Source organism: Hemiscyllium ocellatum, chromosome X, assembly GCF_020745735.1.
Source record: "Hemiscyllium ocellatum isolate sHemOce1 chromosome X, sHemOce1.pat.X.cur, whole genome shotgun sequence".
Classification (NCBI taxonomy): Eukaryota; Metazoa; Chordata; class Chondrichthyes; order Orectolobiformes; family Hemiscylliidae; genus Hemiscyllium; species Hemiscyllium ocellatum.
In genome coordinates this window covers 5,670,006-5,690,659 of record NC_083453.1, presented here as the reverse complement: position 1 = coordinate 5,690,659, position 20,654 = coordinate 5,670,006, and the positions used below count along the sequence as shown (strand labels likewise).

The 20,654-nt window shown below is 53.2% G+C and overlaps 1 protein-coding gene across 1 annotated transcript in view; it reads right to left on the bottom strand.

Annotated features, from left to right (window-relative positions):
- LOC132805843 (nck-associated protein 1-like) overlaps positions 1-20,654 on the bottom strand; it is a 165,090-nt gene that overhangs the window by 13,824 nt on the left and 130,612 nt on the right. The window contains exons 23-27 of the mRNA XM_060821150.1: positions 18,203-18,300; positions 17,760-17,853; positions 13,235-13,317; positions 10,733-10,813; positions 8,897-8,990 (exon numbers count right to left, since the gene is read on the bottom strand). Of these exons, the coding sequence (XP_060677133.1) occupies positions 8,897-8,990; positions 10,733-10,813; positions 13,235-13,317; positions 17,760-17,853; positions 18,203-18,300 (450 nt within the window). The remainder of the gene's footprint in view (positions 1-8,896; positions 8,991-10,732; positions 10,814-13,234; positions 13,318-17,759; positions 17,854-18,202; positions 18,301-20,654) is intronic.

Below are 20,654 nucleotides of genomic sequence, written 5' to 3'. Positions count from 1 at the left end.
ACACACCCACCGCTCTCCGTCTCACACACACCCGCCGCTCTCCGTGTCACACACACCCACCGCTCTCCGTCTCACACACACCCACCGCTCTCCGTGTCTCACACACACCCACCGCTCTCCGTGTCACACACACCCACCGCTCTCCGTGTCACACACACCCGCCGCTCTCCGTGTCACACACACCCACCGCTCTCCGTGTCACACACACCCGCCGCTCTCCGTGTCTCACACACCCACCGCTCTCCGTGTCACACACACCCACCGCTCTCCGTCTCACACACACCCGCCGCTCTCCGTGTCACACACACCCACCGCTCTCCGTCTCACACACACCCGCCGCTCTCCGTCTCACACACACCCGCCGCTCTCCGTGTCTCACACACCCACCGCTCTCCGTGTCACACACACCCACCGCTCTCCGTCTCACACACACCCGCCGCTCTCCGTCTCACACACACCCACCGCTCTCCGTGTCACACACACCCGCCGCTCTCCATGTCACACACACACCCACCGCTCTCTGTGTCACACACACCCACCGCTCTCCGTGTCACACACACCCACCGCTTACCGTGTCACACACACCCACCGCTCTCCGTGTCACACACACCCACCGCTCACCGTGTCACACACACCCGCCGCTCTCCGTGTCTCACACACCCACCGCTCTCCGTGTCTCACACACCCACCGCTCTCCGTGTCACACACACCCGCCGCTCTCCGTGTCACACACACCCGCCGCTCTCCGTCTCACACACACCCGCCGCTCTCCGTCTCACACCCACCCGCCGCTCTCCGTCTCACACACACCCACCGCTCTCCGTGTCACACACACCCACCGCTCTCCGTCTCACACACACCCGCCGCTCTCCGTCTCACACACACCCGCCGCTCTCCGTGTCACACACACCCGCCGCTCTCCGTGTCACACACACCCACCGCTCTCCGTCTCACACACACCCGCCGCTCTCCGTCTCACACACACCCGCCGCTCTCCGTGTCACACACACCCGCCGCTCTCCGTCTCACACACACCCGCCGCTCTCCGTCTCACACACACCCACCGCTCTCCGTGTCACACACACCCACCGCTCTCCGTCTCACACACACCCACCGCTCTCCGTGTCACACACACCCACCGCTCTCCGTCTCACACACACCCACCGCTCTCCGTGTCTCACACACCCACCGCTCTCTGTCTCACACACACCCACCGCTCTCCGTGTCACACACACCCACCGCTCTCCGTGTCACACACACCCGCCGCTCTCCGTCTCACACACACCCCCCGCTCTCCGTGTCACACACACCCACCGCTCTCCGTGTCACACCCACCGCTCTCCATGTCTCACACACACCCGCCGCTCTCCGTCTCACACACACCCGCCGCTCTCCGTGTCACACACACCCACCGCTCTCCGTGTCACACACACCCGCCGCTCTCCGTGTCTCACACCCACCGCTCTCTGTGTCTCACACACCCACCGCTCTCCGTGTCACAAACACCCGCCGCTCTCCGTGTCACACACACCCGCCGCTCTCCGTGTCTCACACACCCGCCGCTCTCCGTGTCACACACACCCACTGCTCTCCGTGTCACACACACCCACCGCTCTCTGTGTAAAGAACCCACCTCTGACATCGCCCCTAAACCTTCCTCTCATCACCTTTAAGTTATGCCCCCTCATGACAGACATTTCCACCCTGGGGGAAAAGCCTCTGGTTATCCACTGTATCTATGCCTCTCGTCATCTTATACACCTCTCTCAAGTCATCTCTCATCCTTCACTCAGATAGGAAAAGCCCTGGCTCCCTTAACCTTTCTACATAAGACCTGCCCTCCAGCCCAGGCAGCATCCTGGTAAATCTCCTCTGTACCCTCTGTAAACCTTCCACATCCTTCCTATAACAAGGTGACCAGAACTGAACACTATATTCCAAGTGTGGTCTAACCAGGGCTTTATAGAGCTGCAGCATAACCTCACGGCTCTTAAACTCAATCCCCTGCTAACGAAAGCCAACACACCACATGCCTTCTTAACAACCCTGTCAACTGAGGTGGCAACTTTGAGGGATCTATGGACATGGACCCCAAGATCCCTCCATTCCTCCACCTTGCCAAGAATCTGGTCTTTAACCCTGTAATCTGCATTCAAATTTGACCTTCCAAAATGAATCCCCTCACACTTTTCCAGGTTGAACTCCATCTGCCACTTCTCAGCCCAGTTCTACATCCTGTCAATGTCCCGTCGCAACCTACAACTGCCCTCCACACTATCACCACTCCATCACCCTTCGGGTCATCGACAAACTTAAAAACCCACCCTTCCACCTCCTCATCCAAGTCATTTGTACAAATCACAAAGAGCAGAGGTCCCAGAATAGATCCCTGCGGAACATCACTGGTCACCGAGCACCAGGCTGAATAATTTCCATCTACTACCACCCTCTGTCTTCTATGGGCCAGCCAATTCTGTATCCAAACAGCCAAATTTCCCTGTATCCCATGCCTCTGTACTTTCTGAATGAGCTTACCATGGGGAACCTTATCAAATGCCTTGCTAAAATCCATGGACACCACATCCACTGCTCTACCTTCATCTATGTGTTTTGTCACATCCTCAAAGAATTCAATAAAGTTTGAGGCATGATCTGCCCCTCACAAAGCCATGCTGACTATCTCTAATCAAACTATGGTTTTCCAAGTAATCATAAATCCTGTCTCTTGGAATCCTCTCCAATACTTTACCCACCACAGACTGGTCGGTAATTCCCAGGATTATCCCGATTCATTTTCTTGAACAAGGGAATAACATTTTCCACCCTCCAATCAACTGGTAACACTCCAGTGGACAGTGAGGACGCAAAGATCATCGCCAAAGGTGCAGCAGTCTCTGTCCTCACTCCCTGTCGTCAACCTTAGGTCTATCGGTGATTTTCATGTCAAAGCTCAGACTTGCTACAAGCTCCCGGGTTCTCCGCTGTCCACTCCCTGAAGACCCTCTTTGTGACAATAGCCTCCAGGTGCAGGTTCTCCTCCTCCTCCTCCAGCATCTTGCCCTGCTCTACACAGACCTCTTCCAGTGATGCCCAAAGTCAGGACAAAGTCTTCCATGCCTGGATGTTGGTATTAAGCCAAGACAAGTGCATTGTGGGAGGGGCCAGGCTGCTCCACTCGGAGCAGGGAAATGTTAAACAAGAATGGGAAAGCTCGAACAACAGAGGATTGCGACAACGGTCAGAAAAGCACTCGCGTGGTGAACCTGCAAGATTCTTTCAAACAGTGCCTCCATTATGCTATTGTGCAGTGGGAAGCCGCGAAAGGCCACTGACTGGAAAGAGCGCCCAGCTGGCACTGTTGGCAACGCACAAGTGCCCAGCACACACTTCTCACTGCAGCCTGCGAGCAGATGCCAGGTTGAGAGTTTATCAAGTCTCAGGGGACGCACAAACAAAGTCTGGCTTGACCTCTGGATGTGCCGTCCCATTGACCCAGCTTCTGGGTCAGTGCTGTGCATTTGCATAGCACCTTTCGTGTCCACTGGGCACCTGAAATGTGCCTTCCCTCCAATAAGGCACTTTCTCAAAGTGCAGCCACCATTGCAGGGAAACGCAGCTGCCCATTTTGCGCACAGTACAATCCCACAATCAGCAATGTGATGAATAATCCGGGCAACCTGTTTATTATGAGGGATAGGTATTGGCGAGGGGATCACGTGTTGGCATTTGACGAACAGAATTCGATCCTAAGTACCTTGGGGAGTCAACAGCAAGAGGTATTAGCAACCTGATAGGAGTTGGCAAGCTCAGTTGGTTGGTTTCTGATGCAGAGTATCACTAAAAGTGTGGGTTCAATTCCCAGACCAGCTGAGGTTCCCCCACTCCTTCCCAACCGCTCCCCTCACCAGAGGCCTGGGGACCCTCAGGTGAAAACATCACCAAATGTCTCTCTGTAAGGTCAAGTAGATCTATGCTGACTTGACCTTGATTGGAACTGAAGAAAGGTCATTGGACCCGAAACATAAACTGTGCTTTCTCTCTCCACAGGTGCGGCCAGACCTGCTGAGCTTCTCCAGCAATTTCTGTTCTGGTATCTGATTTCCAGCTCTTTTACGTTTCTCGTTGCCTAATTTTGAGCGTCCGTTTCTGTCGCTCTGGAGCCTCTTGGGCTAAATTAGTCGCCGCTTTGTGGCGGAGACCACCGTCTACTCAAAACCGTAAATTCACTTCACACCAAACCCTGGCGATGACAGGGTTTTCTTAGGATGTCAGTCTGGGTGGGATTCGGAGCGATACTGTAGTGTGTCAGTCTGGGTGGGATTCGGAGCGATATTGTAGTGTGTCAGTCTGGGTGGGATTTGGGGCGATATTGTAGTGTGTCAGTCTGGGTGGGATTCGGAGCGATACTGTAGTGTGTCAGTCTGGGTGGGATTCGGAGCGATATTGTAGTGTGTCAGTCTGGGTGGGATTCGGAGCGATATTGTAGTGTGTCAGTCTGGGTGGGATTCGGAGCGATATTGTAGTGTGTCAGTCTGGGTGGGATTTGGAGCGATATTGTAGTGTGTCAGTCTGGGTGGGATTTGGAGCGATATTGTAGTGTGTCAGTCTGGGTGGGATTTGGGGCGATATTGTAGTGTGTCAGTCTGGGTGGGATTTGGAGCGATATTGTAGTGTGTCAGTCTGGGTGGGATTCGGAGCGATATTGTAGTGTGTCAGTCTGGGTGGGATTTGGGGCGATATTGTAGTGTGTCAGTCTGGGTGGGATTCGGAGCGATATTGTAGTGTGTCAGTCTGGGTGGGATTTGGGGCGATATTGTAGTGTGTCAGTCTGGGTGGGATTCGGGGCGATATTGTAGTGTGTCAGTCTGGGTGGGATTTGGGGCGATATTGTAGTGTGTCAGTCTGGGTGGGATTCGGAGCGATATTGTAGTGTGTCAGTCTGGGTGGGATTCGGAGCGATATTGTAGTGTGTCAGTCTGGGTGGGATTCGGAGCGATATTGTAGTGTGTCAGTCTGGGTGGGATTTGGGGCGATATTGTAGTGTGTCAGTCTGGGTGGGATTCGGGGCGATATTGTAGTGTGTCAGTCTGGGTGGGATTCGGGGCGATATTGTAGTGTGTCAGTCTGGGTGGGATTCGGAGCGATATTGTAGTGTGTCAGTCTGGGTGGGATTCGGAGCGATATTGTAGTGTGTCAGTCTGGGTGGGATTCGGAGCGATATTGTAGTGTGTCAGTCTGGGTGGGATTCGGAGCGATATTGTAGTGTGTCAGTCTGGGTGGGATTCGGGGCGATATTGTAGTGTGTCAGTCTGGGTGGGATTCGGGGCGATATTGTAGTGTGTCAGTCTGGGTGGGATTCGGAGCGATATTGTAGTGTGTCAGTCTGGGTGGGATTCGGAGCGATATTGTAGTGTGTCAGTCTGGGTGGGATTCGGAGCGATATTGTAGTGTGTCAGTCTGGGTGGGATTCGGAGCGATATTGTAGTGTGTCAGTCTGGGTGGGATTCGGAGCGATACTGTAGTGTGTCAGTCTGGGTGGGATTCGGGGCGATATTGTAGTGTGTCAGTCTGGGTGGGATTCGGGGCGATATTGTAGTGTGTCAGTCTGGGTGGGATTCGGAGCGATATTGTAGTGTGTCAGTCTGGGTGGGATTTGGGGCAATATTGTAGTGTGTCAGTCTGGGTGGGATTCGGAGCGATATTGTAGTGTGTCAGTCTGGGTGGGATTCGGAGCGATATTGTAGTGTGTCAGTCTGGGTGGGATTTGGGGCGATATTGTAGTGTGTCAGTCTGGGTGGGATTCGGAGCGATATTGTAGTGTGTCAGTCTGGGTGGGATTTGGGGCGATATTGTAGTGTGTCAGTCTGGGTGGGATTCGGAGCGATATTGTAGTGTGTCAGTCTGGGTGGGATTCGGAGCGATATTGTAGTGTGTCAGTCTGGGTGGGATTCGGAGCGATATTGTAGTGTGTCAGTCTGGGTGGGATTTGGGGCGATATTGTAGTGTGTCAGTCTGGGTGGGATTCGGAGCGATATTGTAGTGTGTCAGTCTGGGTGGGATTCGGAGCGATATTGTAGTGTGTCAGTCTGGGTGGGATTCGGAGCGATATTGTAGTGTGTCAGTCTGGGTGGGATTCGGAGCGATATTGTAGTGTGTCAGTCTGGGTGGGATTTGGGGCGATATTGTAGTGTGTCAGTCTGGGTGGGATTTGGAGCGATATTGTAGTGTGTCAGTCTGGGTGGGATTCGGAGCGATATTGTAGTGTGTCAGTCTGGGTGGGATTTGGGGCGATATTGTAGTGTGTCAGTCTGGGTGGGATTCGGAGCGATATTGTAGTGTGTCAGTCTGGGTGGGATTTGGGGCGATATTGTAGTGTGTCAGTCTGGGTGGGATTCGGGGCGATATTGTAGTGTGTCAGTCTGGGTGGGATTTGGGGCGATATTGTAGTGTGTCAGTCTGGGTGGGATTCGGAGCGATATTGTAGTGTGTCAGTCTGGGTGGGATTCGGAGCGATATTGTAGTGTGTCAGTCTGGGTGGGATTCGGAGCGATATTGTAGTGTGTCAGTCTGGGTGGGATTTGGGGCGATATTGTAGTGTGTCAGTCTGGGTGGGATTCGGGGCGATATTGTAGTGTGTCAGTCTGGGTGGGATTTGGGGCGATATTGTAGTGTGTCAGTCTGGGTGGGATTCGGAGCGATATTGTAGTGTGTCAGTCTGGGTGGGATTCGGAGCGATATTGTAGTGTGTCAGTCTGGGTGGGATTCGGAGCGATATTGTAGTGTGTCAGTCTGGGTGGGATTCGGAGCGATATTGTAGTGTGTCAGTCTGGGTGGGATTCGGGGCGATATTGTAGTGTGTCAGTCTGGGTGGGATTCGGGGCGATATTGTAGTGTGTCAGTCTGGGTGGGATTCGGAGCGATATTGTAGTGTGTCAGTCTGGGTGGGATTCGGAGCGATATTGTAGTGTGTCAGTCTGGGTGGGATTCGGAGCGATATTGTAGTGTGTCAGTCTGGGTGGGATTCGGAGCGATATTGTAGTGTGTCAGTCTGGGTGGGATTCGGAGCGATACTGTAGTGTGTCAGTCTGGGTGGGATTCGGGGCGATATTGTAGTGTGTCAGTCTGGGTGGGATTCGGGGCGATATTGTAGTGTGTCAGTCTGGGTGGGATTCGGAGCGATATTGTAGTGTGTCAGTCTGGGTGGGATTTGGGGCAATATTGTAGTGTGTCAGTCTGGGTGGGATTCGGAGCGATATTGTAGTGTGTCAGTCTGGGTGGGATTCGGAGCGATATTGTAGTGTGTCAGTCTGGGTGGGATTTGGGGCGATATTGTAGTGTGTCAGTCTGGGTGGGATTCGGAGCGATATTGTAGTGTGTCAGTCTGGGTGGGATTTGGGGCGATATTGTAGTGTGTCAGTCTGGGTGGGATTCGGAGCGATATTGTAGTGTGTCAGTCTGGGTGGGATTCGGAGCGATATTGTAGTGTGTCAGTCTGGGTGGGATTCGGAGCGATATTGTAGTGTGTCAGTCTGGGTGGGATTTGGGGCGATATTGTAGTGTGTCAGTCTGGGTGGGATTCGGAGCGATATTGTAGTGTGTCAGTCTGGGTGGGATTCGGAGCGATATTGTAGTGTGTCAGTCTGGGTGGGATTCGGAGCGATATTGTAGTGTGTCAGTCTGGGTGGGATTCGGAGCGATATTGTAGTGTGTCAGTCTGGGTGGGATTTGGGGCGATATTGTAGTGTGTCAGTCTGGGTGGGATTTGGGGCGATATTGTAGTATGGTGTTGCTGATCAGCGAGTCCTTGACTTCTGCCCAGGTGGATCAGCCAATTGTCCCTTCTGCAGGGTCCTACAATGCCCCCTGGTGCTTCTACCTGCTCTTCGTTGGTTCCCTTTGCTTGGCATCTTTGTAGGTCATTTGTTGGGGGGTGCGGGGGGTATGCAGAGGGGTGTCACAGGTGCTGACTCACTGTGTAAACCACCCCACCGGCCCATACAAAGCGACAGCTCTGAGTTTGGAAATAGTCCCCCTGTCCTGGGACTGTTTGCTTTCTCCCCACTGGTGCTGAATCTCTCCAGCCTCCTCGCTGTCTCCTTCAGATTTCCCGAACCTGCTGTATTTTTTGCTGTGAAAGGCGTGCGGCCCATTGCTCACTGCCCCTTGAGTTGGTGGGTGGTGAACTGCACAGAGTAGGGCCGCCTTTCCCAGAATGCACTGCAGGCACGGGTGAACAAACGGCCACCTGAATCCATCCCAATCGTGAAAGGTCATGGGGTTACAGGCCAGAGACACAAACTGAAGGGACTGTGGCTGCTGAAGGAGGCGGGGGTGGGGTGCTCACAGGACCTGAAGCATTCACTCTGACTTCTCTCCGCAGATGTCGCCAGACCTGCTGAGTTTGTCCAACAACTGCTGGTTTTGTTTCTGATTTCCAGCCTTTGCAGTTCTATTTTTTTTTAAATTTCACTGAGTTTATTGTTTTCTAGAGAGAATGGACAGCATCAGCTCGAAGCAGGGAAAGAGTGTGTTTGAGGGAAGCAGCAAGGGGTTCTGTCCAAGTTTTCTGGCCTCCTTACCAGCTTCACTAATAAGCTGCGTTTCCTTAAAGCGACGTGCCACACACCCAGCTGAGAGAGAAGGAGGGAGCTGAGAGGAGGAAGCAGCTTAGTCAACACTGCAGCTCTCCCTCGGCACTGCAGTGTGCCAGGTTTTAGGCCCAGTTCACCCTGTAACTCAGGAAGTAGTCTGCTACCGACTGATCCCGTTTGTATTTGCCAGGCACAGTGAGTCAAAGATGCAGCCCATACTTAGCGACGGGGGGGCTGAGATTGGCACAGGGGAAATAGCGGAATAGACCCGTTGACTTTTGATTTTTTTTTGTTCGCGAGCTTACCATTTTTCGGATTGGAAAGCGCAATGACAAGGGCAGGATCCACAAGGCATGAAACGCCAGCAGCAGACGTCAGTTCATAGATAGCTAACAGATCCTGCAGGAATCAAGAAACAAGTTAACTCAGGGTATCCTCTCTCTCTCTCTCTCTCTCTCTCTCTGTGTGAGGGTCAGCAGTGGGCGTTTGAGGGAAGGAGGAGAGAGAGACGTAAATATTCTCCACAGGGAACATGGAATGGGAGAGCCAGTGGGTATGAGCACCTCACACGCTGATCCTCTGAGAAACAAACCAGGCACCGAAGCCTGATGCCTTTTCATGAGTGGCCCAGAGGTCAAAGGTTTACATTCTGCCGATACAAGCAAGGAAAAGTTTGCATTTCTCTAATTTCCTGTGTTCGGTCGATATACTGTACAGGCACATTATTGAGCAGAATTTGACACTCAGCTACTCAAGGCGAGGTGACCCGAAACAAGGGTAGCCTTTCAAGGAGGATGCTGTCGCAGAGGGAGAGGTTGAAGTTGGGAACTGCCAAATTTAAGAGGCCCAGATTAAAATGGCGGACACTCCCTCAGCCAGAACTTGGACAAAGAGCGTCACCCGCCCCAGGGCTGGAGGAAATTGGGAAGGGTGAGCTGGGGAGGATTCCAACACAAGGAATCGTGGGCCTGTGGGCCTGTACTGTGCTGTACTTTCCTATGTTCTATGTTCTAAGGATGACAATCGCCTATGTGTGACTCCAGAGTCAAGCTTAGAGTGTTGCTGGAAAAGCACAGCAGGTCAGGCAGCATCCGAGGAGCAGGAAAATCGACGTTTCGGGCATAAGCCCTTCATCAGGAATGAGGCCCCATTTTGCCCGAAATGTCGACTCTCCTGCTCCTTGGACGCTGCCTGACCTGCTGTGCTTTTGCAGCACCACTCTAAGCTTGACTCTGATCTCCAGCATCAGCAGTCCCCACTTCTGCCTATATGTGACTCCAGACCTGCTGGCTGACGTTTAACTGCCCCTCTGAAATGGCCCGGCCAGCCTCTCAGTCCAAGGGTAACTCGGGATCAAAATATCAAGATGCACGTCCTCCAGGATTGACAAACTGCCTCTTCACCATTTCAGTAAAACTGAAGGGGTCAAACCAAACCTTTGTCTGTGTGAAACAGTGAGAATGCCCAAGATTTTGCAATTAATTCTGATAGATCAGGAGGGGTGCACAGTTCCAATAAATCCCTGAAGGGCATTTTTACAATAATGGATGATGGTTGCCAGGGTCAACACCATGCCTCATGTTCAATTGCTGGTTTAATGGTTAAACTCCATGAGATGGTGAGGTTTGAACCCACCTCCTAGGTCTGCTGATATTACCGGCAGGCTACCGTCACCGCCAATGGGATGGACAGTGAAGATGGTTTGCTGAGGTTTTTCAGATAGCAGATCGCCCCACATTGGCGGGGGTGACCACAGGGCGCTGGGCCTAGTGGCTAGGCTCTGTTCCCGCATGTACAAAAAGGCTTCAGCCCACCCCACTGCAAAGCAGGACGCGGGCGCGCTGAATTGAGTCAGTGATCCCTTTCACGGATTCGCAACCCTCTGTCTCGCGCTCCGTGGGCAACACCTGTGCCCTCCTTCACTGCCCGGGAGCGTGCACGCTTGCTGGTTGCCGCGGTAACATGTCCTTTTCTCTTTGGCGCGACAGCAATTGGGCTAAAATATCCGCCGTCAGTCACCCGATCCCAGTCACTGAAAACGCTTGGGGAAGCAGCGTGAAAGACAACTGACGCAGAGGGTGGCACGAGATTGAGTCAAACCGCACCCGCCCACATACCCGTGTAACCATGGCCTCCCGTACCTTAATGTCAGTGGCAGGGTTGACGACATCATTCAGAATCTCAACGGAGCCCATGAGGAATGGGATACGACTGGATAAGACCTGTCGAAGGAATAGAAAGAAAATTTCTGTAACATTTACCACTGGAGGTTCAAGCGCTCTATCGCGGATGCCAACCATCCCAAACCAGGCAGACCTGTACCCAGAAGACAGCTGCACGACATCACAACACATGACATAAAGGTATCAGCGTTAGCTTCAATCACTGTCTCTATGTAATGGATTCAGTTATCAGTGTGTATTGTACAGTAACAATAGCGATAACAATAGGGAGCACAATAGGTCTGCAAGAGTCTCAACTTGAGGGCAGCACGGTGGCTCAGTTGTTAGCGCTGCTTCCTCACAGCACCAGGGACCCAGGTTCGATTCCAGCCTCGGGCGACTGTCTGTGTGGAGTTCGCACATTCTCCCCGTGTCTGTGTGGGTTTCCTCCGGGTGCTCCGGTTTCCTCTCACAGTCCAAAGATGTGCAGGTTAGGGTGGATTGGCCATGCTAAATTGTCCCATAGTGCCCAGGGATGTGCAGGTTAGGGTGGATTGGCCGTGCTAAATTGTCCCATAGTGCCCAGGGATGTGCAGGTTAGGGTGGATTGGCCGTGCTAAATTGTCCCATAGTGCCCAGGGATGTGCAGGTTAGGGTGGATTGGCCGTGCTAAATTGTCCCATAGTGCCCAGGGATGTGCAGGTTAGGGTGGATTGGCCGTGCTAAATTGTCCCATAGTGCCCAGGGATGTGCAGGTTAGGGTGGATTGGCCGTGCTAAATTGTCCCATAGTGCCCAGGGATGTGCAGGTTAGGGTGGATTGGCCATGCTAAATTGTCCCACAGTGTCGAAGGATGTGCAGGTTAGGGTGGATTGGCCATGCTAAATTGTCCCATAGTGCCCAGGGGTGTGCAGGTTAGAGTGGATTGGCCATGCTAAATTGTCCCATAGTGTCCATGGATGTGCAGGTTAGGGTGCATTGGCCATGCTAAATTGTCCCATAGTGTCCAGGGATGTGCAGGTTAGGGTGGATTAGCCGTGATAAATTGTCCCATAGTGCCCAGGCATGTGCAGGTTAGGGTGGATTGGCCATGCTAAATTGTCCCATAGTGCCCAGGGATGTGCAGGTTAGGGTGGATTGACTGTGCTAAATTGTCCCATAGTGTCCAGGGATGTGCAGTTTAGGGTGGATTGGCCATGCTAAATTGTCCCATAGTGCCCAGGGATGTGCAGGTTAAGGTGAATTGGCCACAGGTAATTGTCCCATAGTGCCCAGGGATGTGCAGGTTAGGGTGGATTGGCCGTGCTAAATAGTCCCATAGTGCCCAGGGATGTGCAGGTTAGGGTGGATTGGCCATGCTAAATTGTCCCATAGTGCCCAGGGAAGTGCAGGTTAGGGTGGATTGGCCATGCTAAATTGTCCCATAGTGCCCAGGGATGTGCAGGTTAGGGTGGATTGGCCGTGCTAAATTGTCCCATAGTGCCCAGGGATGTGCAGGTTAGGGTGGATTGGCCGTGCTAAATTGTCCTATAGTGTCCAGGGCTGTGCAGGGTAGGGTGGATTGGCCGTGCTAAATTGTCCCATAGTGCCCAGGGATGTGCAGGTTAGGGTGGATTGGCCGTGCTAAATTGTCCTATAGTGTCCAGGGCTGTGCAGGTTAGGGTGGATTGGCCATGCTAAATTGTCCCATAGTGCCCAGGGATGTGCAGGTTAGGGTGGATTGGCCATGCTAAAGGAGGAAGGCGTGTTGGGAGACGGTGAGGGAGGGAATTCCTATGTTTTTCGTTCATTCACAGGGTGAAGACTTCACTGGCTAGGCCCAGCATTACTTGTCCCATCCCTGTTGTCCAGAGGGCATTTGTAAGCCAAGCATGTTGGCTGTGTGTCTGGAGTCACGTGTAGGCCCAGACCAGGTAAGGATGGCAGTTGCCTTCCCTGAAGGTCATTCGTGAACCAGATGGAGTTTTCCCCAACCACTGACATCTGCTGATTCTGATTGCCAGATTTCATTTGCATTCGACTGTCACCATCTGCTGTGGTGGGATTGAAACCCAGGGTCCCCAGAACATTGCCAGCGTCTCTGCAAGGTCACTGCTGTCACAACATTGAGTGGAGGAGTCAAGATCCAGTATGTTGAAGAGGTCAGAATTGGAGAGGGATGAACAGCATGGCGATGCAGTGCCCTTGGGCAGACCCTCGTGATCGGGAGGGCCAATGTCGGGGGGCAACTGTAAAGGCAGGATGGGGACAATCAGCTCCTGCTTAACCAGGCGCCAATGGAGGTCTGCCAGCACACAGAAGTGACAGGGACCTTGCTGTTCCAGATGGTGCCAGCTTTGCCGGAGGGCAGAAACCGAGGTGCCAGCCAAGAGTGTGTTGGGATGCTCTCTTGGGAACATGGTTACCGCTGCAGGGTAATCGGGATGCGCGGGGACACGGTGCGCCCACTCAGCGACCGTCAGGACAGTGATGTCAACTTACACCCCGCAGAGCTTCCTGCGCCATCGCCCGGAAGTTCAGGATCACTCCGATAATGGTCATCCTCTTCAGGACGTTTTCAGAGGCTGGAGGACAAAGAGAGGGTGAGGAACAATGTGAAGGAAGCGGAGGTCAGTTCCCATCTGCACGGACACAACACCAACTCCTCAAAAGCATTTCCACCATGAGCAAGACAAAGGTCCTGCACGTTGTGATAGGCCTTGGGAATGATTTGGGGGGAAGGGTTCCTCTATCCTGGGATCATCTATTCTCTCTCAGAGAGTCACAGAGTCACACAAACAGACCCTTCGGTCCAACCTGTCGATGCCGACCCGATATCCCAACCCAATCTAGTCCCACCTGCCAGCACCCGGCCCATATCCCTCTAACCCCTTCCTATTCATATACCCATCCAAATGCCTCTTAAATGCTGTAATTGTACCAGCCTCCACCACTTCCTCTGGCAGCTCATTCCACACACGTACCACACTCTGAGTGAAAAAGTTGCCCCTTAGATCCCATGTAAATTTTTCCCCTCTCACCCTAAACCTATCCTCCTCTAGTTCAAGACTCCTCCACTCTGGGAAATAGGCCATTCACCCGATCCGTGCCCCCCAGGATTTGATAAACCTCCATAAGTGATCCAAGCAATATGATCCATCACAGCCAGTATGGAAGACCGACGCAAAACTGAGGGTTCACAGAGGCGGGATGGAATCAAAAAATGTCATATGCAGCCAAATCTTCGGTTGGTCAAGCTCCCTCAACACGGACTCCATCAAACACTCCAAGGACATGGACAGCACAGGGTTAAACACAGCCTAAAGCTCCCTCTACACTGTCCCCCCATCAAACACTCCCAGGACAGGGACAGCACAGGGTTAGATACAGAGTAAAGCTCCCCCTACACTGTCCCCCCATCAAACACTCCCAGGACAGGGACAGCATGGGGTTAGATACAGAGTAAAGCTCTCTCTACACTGTCCCCATCAAACACTCCCAGGACAGAGACAGCACGGAGTTAGATGCAGAGTAATGCTCCCTCTACACCGTCCCCATCAAACACTCCCGGGACAGGGACAGCACAGGGTTAGATACAGAGTAAAGCTCCCCCTACACTGTCCCCCCATCAAACACTCCCAGGACAGGGACAGCATGGGGTTAGATACAGACTAAAGCTCCCTCTACACTGTCCCCCCATCAAACACTCCCAGGACAGGGACAGCACAGGGTTAGATACAGAGTAAAGCTCCCCCTACACTGTCCCCCCATCAAACACTCCCAGGACAGGGACAGCACAGGGTTAGATACAGAGTAAAGCTCCCCCTACACTGTCCCCCCCCCATCAAACACTCCCAGGACAGGGACAGCATGGGATGAGATGCAGAATAAGGCTCCCTCTACAATGTCCCCATCAAACACTCCCAGGACAGGGACAGCACGGGGTTAGATACAGAGTAAAGCTCCCTCTACACTGTCCCCCATCAAACACTGCCAGGACAGGGACAGCACAGGGTTAGATACAGAGTAAAGCTCCCTCTACACTGTCCCCCCATCAAACACTCCCAGGACAGGGACAACACAGGGTTAGACACAGAGTAAAGCTCACTCTACACTGTCCCCCATCAAACACTCCCAGGACAGGGACAGCACGGGGTTAGATACAGAGTAAAGCTCCCTCTACACTGTCCCCAACAAACACACCCAGGACATGGAAAGCACGGTGTTACATACAGAGTAAAGCTCTCTCTACACTCTCCCCATCAAACACTCCCAGGACAGGGACAGCACGGGTTTAGATACAGAGTAAAGCTGCCTCTACACTGTTCCCCCATCAAACACTCCCAGGACAGGGACAGCACAGGGTTAGATACAGAGTAAAGCTTCCTGTACACTGTCCCCCCATCAAACACTCCCAGGACAGGGACAGCACAGGGTTAGATACAGAGAAAAGCGCTCTCTCCCCTGTTCCCCCATCAAACACACTACGACTAGGAGCTGGGTGAGGACTAGGAGAGGACTGAGAGCTGGGTGAGGACTGAGAGCTGGGTGAGGACTGAGAGCTGGGTGAGGACTAGGAGCTGAGTGAGGACTGAGAGCTGGGTGAGGACTAGGAGCTGGGTGAGGACTGAGAGCTGGGTGAGGACTAGGAACTGGGTGAGGACTCAGAGCTGGGTGAGGACTGAGAGCTGGGTGAGGACTGAGAGCTGGGTGAGGACTGAGAGCTGGGTGAGGACTAAGAGCTGGGTGAGGACTAAGAGCTGGGTGAGGACTGAGAGCTGGGTGAGGACTGAGAGCTGGGTGAGGACTGAGAGCTGAGTGAGGACTGAGAGCTGGGTGAGGACTGAGAGCTGGGTGAGGACTGAGAGCTGGGTGAGGACTAGGAGCTGGGTGAGGACTGAGAGCTGGGTGAGGACTAGGAGCTGGGTGAGGACTGAGAGCTGGGTGAGGACTGAGAGCTGGGTGAGGACTGAGAGCTGGGTGAGGACTAGGAGCTGGGTGAGGACTGAGAGCTGGGTGAGGACTGAGAGCTGGGTGAGGACTGAGAGCTGGGTGAGGACTAGGAGCTGGGTGAGGACTGAGAGCTGGGTGAGGACTGAGAGCTGGGTGAGGACTGAGAGCTGGGCGAGGACTAGGAGCTGGGCGAGGACTGAGAGCTGGGTGAGGACTGAGAGCTGGGTGAGGACTAGGAGCTGGGTGAGGACTGAGAGCTGGGTGAGGACTGAGAGCTGGGTGAGGACTGAGAGCTGGGTGAGGACTAGGAGCTGGGCGAGGACTGAGAGCTGGGTGAGGACTGAGAGCTGGGTGAGGACTGAGAGCTGGGTGAGGACTCACGCTGTAAGCCTCTGTCCCACCCACAGGCCAGTTTTGGGGGAAGTGAGACAAGGCGATCAGCTCTAAGCTTTCCCAAGTGACCACCTTCGCCCTAAATGCAGCGAGCGGGTGAATCAGGCAGGTGCGCGGTTCAGGGAGATCGACCATTCGTCAGGGGAACCCTGTCCCGCTGACAAGATTTCAGGGCTCACATGGTGTGGGAGAGTGAAGGGTTCATCCTGCAAGGGCGGCAACTCTTGTGCGTTCGGTGGGAAATGTATCAGGCAGGTCAGTGAAGTTTGGAGGAATGTTAGGCAAGCAGATAAATCAAGTGTTGACAGTTCGGGGACCCAGGTGAAAGGTGAGGACTGCAGATGCTGGAGATCAGAGTCTAGATCAGAGTGGTGCTGGAAAAGCACAGCAGTTCAGGCAGCATCCGAGGAGCAGGGAAAACGACGTTTCGGGCAAAAGCCCTTCATCGGGAATTGTCGAGCATCAGATAAGGAATGATTGATCGGGTTCAGATATAATACCCAAATCTGAGGGAGGCCTGAGCAGCTCCAAATCAGTCAGGAAAAGATATCACATCGATACTGTCCCAGAGGTAGGTATCGCAGGAACCAGGCAGGGTAACCCTCGAGGGAAACTGGCAGAGCTTTCTGTCACCGTGAGATCGGAACATGGCAGTGATGAGAAAGGACTTCAGCAGGAGCTCGGGGACGGTGGCTGGAGGAATGACGGAAGCAGCAGAGATCTTGCTGAAGTGCTCTTGGTGATCTGCTGTGGAGGGAGAAGGTGGAAACAGAAAGAGAGAGAGAGAGAGAGCACAAGACAGCGTGAGCAGGAAAGAAAGGCAGCCCAAGAGAAAGAGAGAGAGAGGGAGAGAGAGAGGGAGAGAGAGAGAGAGAATATGAGCGAGTGAGCAAGAGTGAGTACAAGAGTGTCAGAGATTGCATGAGAGAGTATGTGTGAGTGTGAGAGACCGAGGGAGAGGGAGTGTGAGAGAGAGTGAGAGAGCAAGTGAGACAGTGTGAGAGAGTGAGGGAGATAGAGTGAGTGAGAGGTAGTGAGAGAGAGCAAGACAGTGAGTGAGAGATAGTATGAGAGTGAGACAGAGTGAGTGGGAGATAGTGTGTGAGACTGAGACAGTGAGTGGAAGATAGAGTGAGAGAGTGAGATAGTGAGTGGGAGATAGTGTGAGAGAGTGAGACAGAGTGAGTGAGAGATAGTGTGAGAGAGTTGGGACTATCAGAAAGAGGGAGAAGAAGAAGGTTGATGTTGAGCTGGGAAGGTGGGGAGATATGGAAGCACGCTGGCTGGCTCAGTGTTGTGGGAGTCGCAACCGGTGGTGCTGGAAAAGCACAGCAGGTCTGGCAACATCCGAGGAGCAGGGGAATCAATGTTTTGGGCATAAGCCCTTCATCAGGAATGTGCTTATGTCCGAAACGTCAACTCCCCTGCCCCTCAATGCTGTCTGACCCGCTGTGCTTTTCCAGCACCACACTCGCGCCTCTGACTCAGCAGCATCTGCAGCCCTCACTTTCCCTCAGTATTGTGGTCACACCAAGTCAACTGGGAAGAAACAGAATGACAGAGGTCAAAGCATCAGCCCTCGCAATGAGAGAGAGGTGTTGAATGGCAGAGAACCATGTTAGAGACAAAGCACATCATGTTGCTAACGCGCCAGGGACGTAGCAGAGAGGTAGTCACTCACCGGTGAGACGCTTGGCGTGGTGTGTCATCACTTCGGGTTTATACAGGCTCGACTTCACCTGAGCCAGTATGTCCATGTTCTCCACCACCAGTTTCTGTTGGAATGAGAAGCAGGCCAATATGTCAGCCTTGCTACTGTCTCCTGTGTCACTCTCGCTTCCCTCTGTGCCTCACTGGTCTCTCCTGCTCACGCTCAGTTCACATCCTGCTGCGCGTAAGGTCATCAGGCAGTGCCCGTCGCATCTTCACCCCTGCGCTGACGGCTATGTCAATGTGCCAAGCGCCAGTCACGCCCATCCTCATTGGACCTCCTACCTCCCTCGCACAGCAAAGCTGGCTCCAGACCCATGCCAACGGGCTGGGTTTGCGCCAACCTGCGGGACCACGGGCTGGTCACTCCCCAGGGCACTTGTGGGTCAGAAGGTTGGGTGGCGCGTCCCTTACCTTCAGCTCATTGACTTGGGAGGTGATGTGCCACATCAAGTGCTCGCTGAGATGCTTCATTCCGTAGGGCCCGATTAGTTCGGCCAACGACTGCAATTCTGGAAGAGACACCAAGTGGGTTAGTATGGTCACTCTGACTGAGGCATACAGGGGATGGCAGATCCTGAAGAGCCAGGATTGGCAAGCCAAAACTGTAGCGATGATGCTCAAGACAGAAATGGTATCGCCAATGACGATGTGGACCGTACGATTCTGTCCGGAGAACGTTCAGACCAAGACAGAGGGAGGGATAAGCTGACTGCATTCAAATGTTGCGGAGAGAGAATTTGAAACGTGCCTGGGAACCAGGAGCCCATCGCACCCTCACTGTTTCTCCACAAACCGCCCTCACTCCGATTCCCTCCCACAGTCCAAAGGTGTGCAGGATAGGGGGGATTGGCCGTGCTAAATAGTCCCATAGTGTCCAGGGATGTGCAGGTGAGGGTGGATTGGCCATGCTAAATAGTCCCATAGTGTCCAGGGATGTGCAGGTGAGGGTGGATTGGCCATGCTAAATTGTCCCATAGTGCTCAGGGATGTGCAGGTTAGGGTGGATTGGCCATGCTAAATTGTCCCATAGTGACCAGGGTTGTGGAGGTTAGGGTGGATTGGCCATGCTAAATTGTCCCATAGTGACCAGGGTTGTGCAGGTTAGGGTGGATTGGCCATGCTAAATGGTTCCATAGTGCCCAGGGATGTCCAGGCTAGGGTGGATTGGCCATGCTAAATTGTCCCATAGTGACCAGGGTTGTGCAGGTTAGGGTGGATTGGCCATGCTAAATGGTTCCATAGTGCCCAGGGATGTCCAGGCTAGGGTGGATTGACCATGATAAATTGTCCCATAGTGTCCAGGGATGTGCAGGTTAGGGTGGATTGGACGTGCTAAATAGTCCCATAGTGTCCAGGGATGTGTAGGTTAGGGTGGATTGGCCGTGCTAAATTGTCCCATAGTGTCCAGGGATGTGTAGGTTAGGGTGGATTGGCCGTGCTAAATTGTCCCATAGTGCCCAGGGATGGGAAGGTTAGGGTGGATTGGCCATGATAAATTGTCCCATAGTGCCCAGGGATGTGCAGGTTAGGGTGGATTGGCCATGCTAAATTGTTCCATAGTGCCCAGGGATGTCCAGGCTAGGGTGGATTGGCCATGATAAATTGTCCCATAGTGACCAGGGTTGTGCAGGTTAGGGTGGATTGGCCATGCTAAATTGTTCCATAGTGTCCAGGGATGTGTAGTTTAGGGTGGATTGGCCGTGCTAAATTGTCCCGTAGTGCCCAGGGATGTGTAGGTTAGGGTGGATTGGCCATGCTAAATTGTCCCATAGTGTCCAGGGATGTGCAGGTTAGGGTGGATTGGCCATGCTAAATTGTCCCATAGTGCCCAGGGATGTGCAGGTTAGGGTGGATTGGCCATGCTAAATTGTTCCATAGTGTCCAGGGATGTGTAGGTTAGGGTGGATTGGCCGTGCTAAATTGTCCCGTAGTGCCCAGGGATGGGCAGGTTAGGGTGGATTGGCCATGATAAATTGTCTCATAGTGCCCAGGGATGTGCAGGTTAGGGTGGATTGGCCGTGCTAGATTGTCCCATAGTGCCCAGGGATGTGTAGGTTAGGGTGGATTGGCCATGCTAAATTGTCCCATAGTGACCAGGGTTGTGGAGGTTAGGGTGGATTGGCCATGCTAAATTGTCCCATAGTGACCAGGGTTGTGCAGGTTAGGGTGGATTGGCCATGCTAAATGGTTCCATAGTGCCCAGGGATGTCCAGGCTAGGGTGGATTGGCCATGCTAAATTGTCCCATAGTGACCAGGGTTGTGCAGGTTAGGGTGGATTGGCCATGCTAAATGGTTCCATAGTGCCCAGGGATGTCCAGGCTAGGGTGGATTGACCATGATAAATTGTCCCATAGTGTCCAGGGATGTGCAGGTTAGGGTGGATTGGACGTGCTAAATAGTCCCATAGTGTCCAGGGATGTGTAGGTTAGGGTGGATTGGCCGTGCTAAATTGTCCCATAGTGTCCAGGGATGTGTAGGTTAGGGTGGATTGGCCGTGCTAAATTGTCCCATAGTGCCCAGGGATGGGAAGGTTAGGGTGGATTGGCCATGATAAATTGTCCCATAGTGCCCAGGGATGTGCAGGTTAGGGTGGATTGGCCATGCTAAATTGTTCCATAGTGCCCAGGGATGTCCAGGCTAGGGTGGATTGGCCATGATAAATTGTCCCATAGTGACCAGGGTTGTGCAGGTTAGGGTGGATTGGCCATGCTAAATTGTTCCATAGTGTCCAGGGATGTGTAGTTTAGGGTGGATTGGCCGTGCTAAATTGTCCCGTAGTGCCCAGGGATGTGTAGGTTAGGGTGGATTGGCCATGCTAAATTGTCCCATAGTGTCCAGGGATGTGCAGGTTAGGGTGGATTG